Here is a 1,910-nt window from a genome sequence, read left to right as displayed (position 1 = left end):
TCGGGAGCTGCGAGGGAATATCGGACCATGAGGATCCGCAACATACTCACCCAGCTGGGCATCAGGGAAATACTGCGCTAGAAAATCTCGAGCGGTTGTCTCATTTTTTGTTATCGATGGGAAAGTCACCTACACAATATGCGACATCCGTTTGGTTACCTCAGCTGAGCTCAGAAATTTCCATATTGTGAAAAAAATTCACTCACGACTGAGAGTGAAGATGTTGAAAAACCATCGGCAATTTTCCCACGTAGTTGACCATGCGCAGCCGACACCGGAGCCCACCTGGGCATCGTTATCTTCACCAGTGGGGCCGTTCCTAGCCTGTCAAGAAGATTATGATCCTGCGAGACTTTATGGAGCTACATAGATAGTCCCGGTGAAACTGCCGTCTAGATTGGCGAGACCCATTAGGAAGAAATCTCCTCTCGGCCAGATGTGGAGGCTCTCGTTGTGCATGGCGAAATTGCTGATGAAGTGAAGATAGTTCATCCTCAGTGGTGGCCTACCCCCATGAGCCATCACTAGTCGATAAGGCCGGGAAGGTGATCTCCTTATAGCCGTGGCCTATCATCTCCTCAGTGAAGGTGAGCACTCCAGCATTCGACAAGGCGTGTCTGAGCGTAGATAGGTGAAGGTATATATAATTATTAATAAGAGCAGTCACTGCTCTTCTGCAGTGATTGGCAACCACCCTCGGGGTGGCAGTGGATCTATGCACTGGCAGTGCATATACTTAGTGCTCGCAGTAACTCACTGCATATAATGATTATATGCAGTGAGTGTATGTTACAGATTATATGATTATAAATCTTATGCAGTGTATATTATATGCGTTCTATATATTATAGATTATATTATAGTCTATATCTGTACATATGCCTGAGATACCGTATTCAATTGATTGAATTGAATTGATTAAATTGATTTATCAAACTCTCTGCCGTGTAACACACTATCTACAGGTTCATACCAGGGCTCAGACAGTGACTGAGCCTGCTGCTATACCTCTATACTGCTCGAAGGGGTGCTGCGCAAGAAGAAGAAGAAGAAGAAGATTGTATACCCCTCCAAAAATACAGATATGTATTATAGGTAGATTATACTAAAGTTGAGTCACCAGGATTAGCTGACGAGATCACCTTACCGTAATCGACTGCCAGCTCCATCACAACCAACGACTGCTGTATCTGAGGGATGGTCAGCAACCAGTGACAAAGGGACTGGGCTGAGCTACTCAGCGACAGATCGACAAAGTGCTTTCCTCCAGCCGAGTCGTGGAAGCATAGGCGTCGATCCTGATAGAGAATTGATGCTATCAGATTTGGAATGTCGAAGTGCCACCTCCAATGAGGTATCTTCTAGACTGAGCGTTCTGTCGAAGTGAATGCAAACGCCGGCCTTCTCAGCCTCATCCTGCACTTGGTAATCATGGTGTGATGATACAGATACATCCTACAATGCAGAATTTGTTCAGCCGGGAGCGGTCAACAGAAAAATTGCATTCGCCATCACGTCCATAGGGAGTGAACGTAGTGGTACCTACTAGACGCGATTGGCAAGGCGATAAAGCTACTGTTGACTCACCGTTGAGATCATGCATCGTTCTACCATAGACCGGTACCTGAGCACGGTTATCCACTAGTGAGACGACAGGTGAACATACTGTATGCGATAGTAGCTGCTCCTTAACGCCGAGCATCTCTGCAAATCTAAGGCCTCTTCTGGTGAGGACCTGAGCTCAAGAGAGGTACTCTAGGAACGGTTTCATGTACACAGTCCGACCAAATTAATACTGCGACCAGCTGCGTGTGAGTGCTTGCGAATATCAGTGTATCTGATTTCAAATTCGCTCTCAACGAAATGATGATGATGATTTACCTCTCGTATATGTCAACTCGATATCCATG

The 1,910-nt window shown here is 46.0% G+C and overlaps 1 protein-coding gene across 1 annotated transcript; it reads right to left on the bottom strand.

The window, feature by feature from the left end:
- Positions 1 to 198: 198 nt before the first annotated feature.
- Pmar_PMAR024913 (hypothetical protein) lies at positions 199 to 1,735 on the bottom strand (the record flags this gene model as incomplete). The annotated part of the gene is made up of 8 exons (XM_002785229.1): positions 199 to 208; positions 286 to 324; positions 510 to 617; positions 1,148 to 1,190; positions 1,238 to 1,298; positions 1,345 to 1,421; positions 1,588 to 1,624; positions 1,667 to 1,735. Coding segments are annotated over 8 exons (444 nt in total), but the record flags the coding sequence as incomplete, so codon positions are not given.
- Positions 1,736 to 1,910: the final 175 nt, after the last annotated feature.

This window comes from Perkinsus marinus (genome assembly GCF_000006405.1).
Source record: "Perkinsus marinus ATCC 50983 genomic scaffold scf_1104296933146, whole genome shotgun sequence".
Classification (NCBI taxonomy): Eukaryota; Perkinsozoa; order Perkinsida; family Perkinsidae; genus Perkinsus; species Perkinsus marinus.
This window is presented reverse-complemented; position numbering and strand designations above follow the sequence as displayed.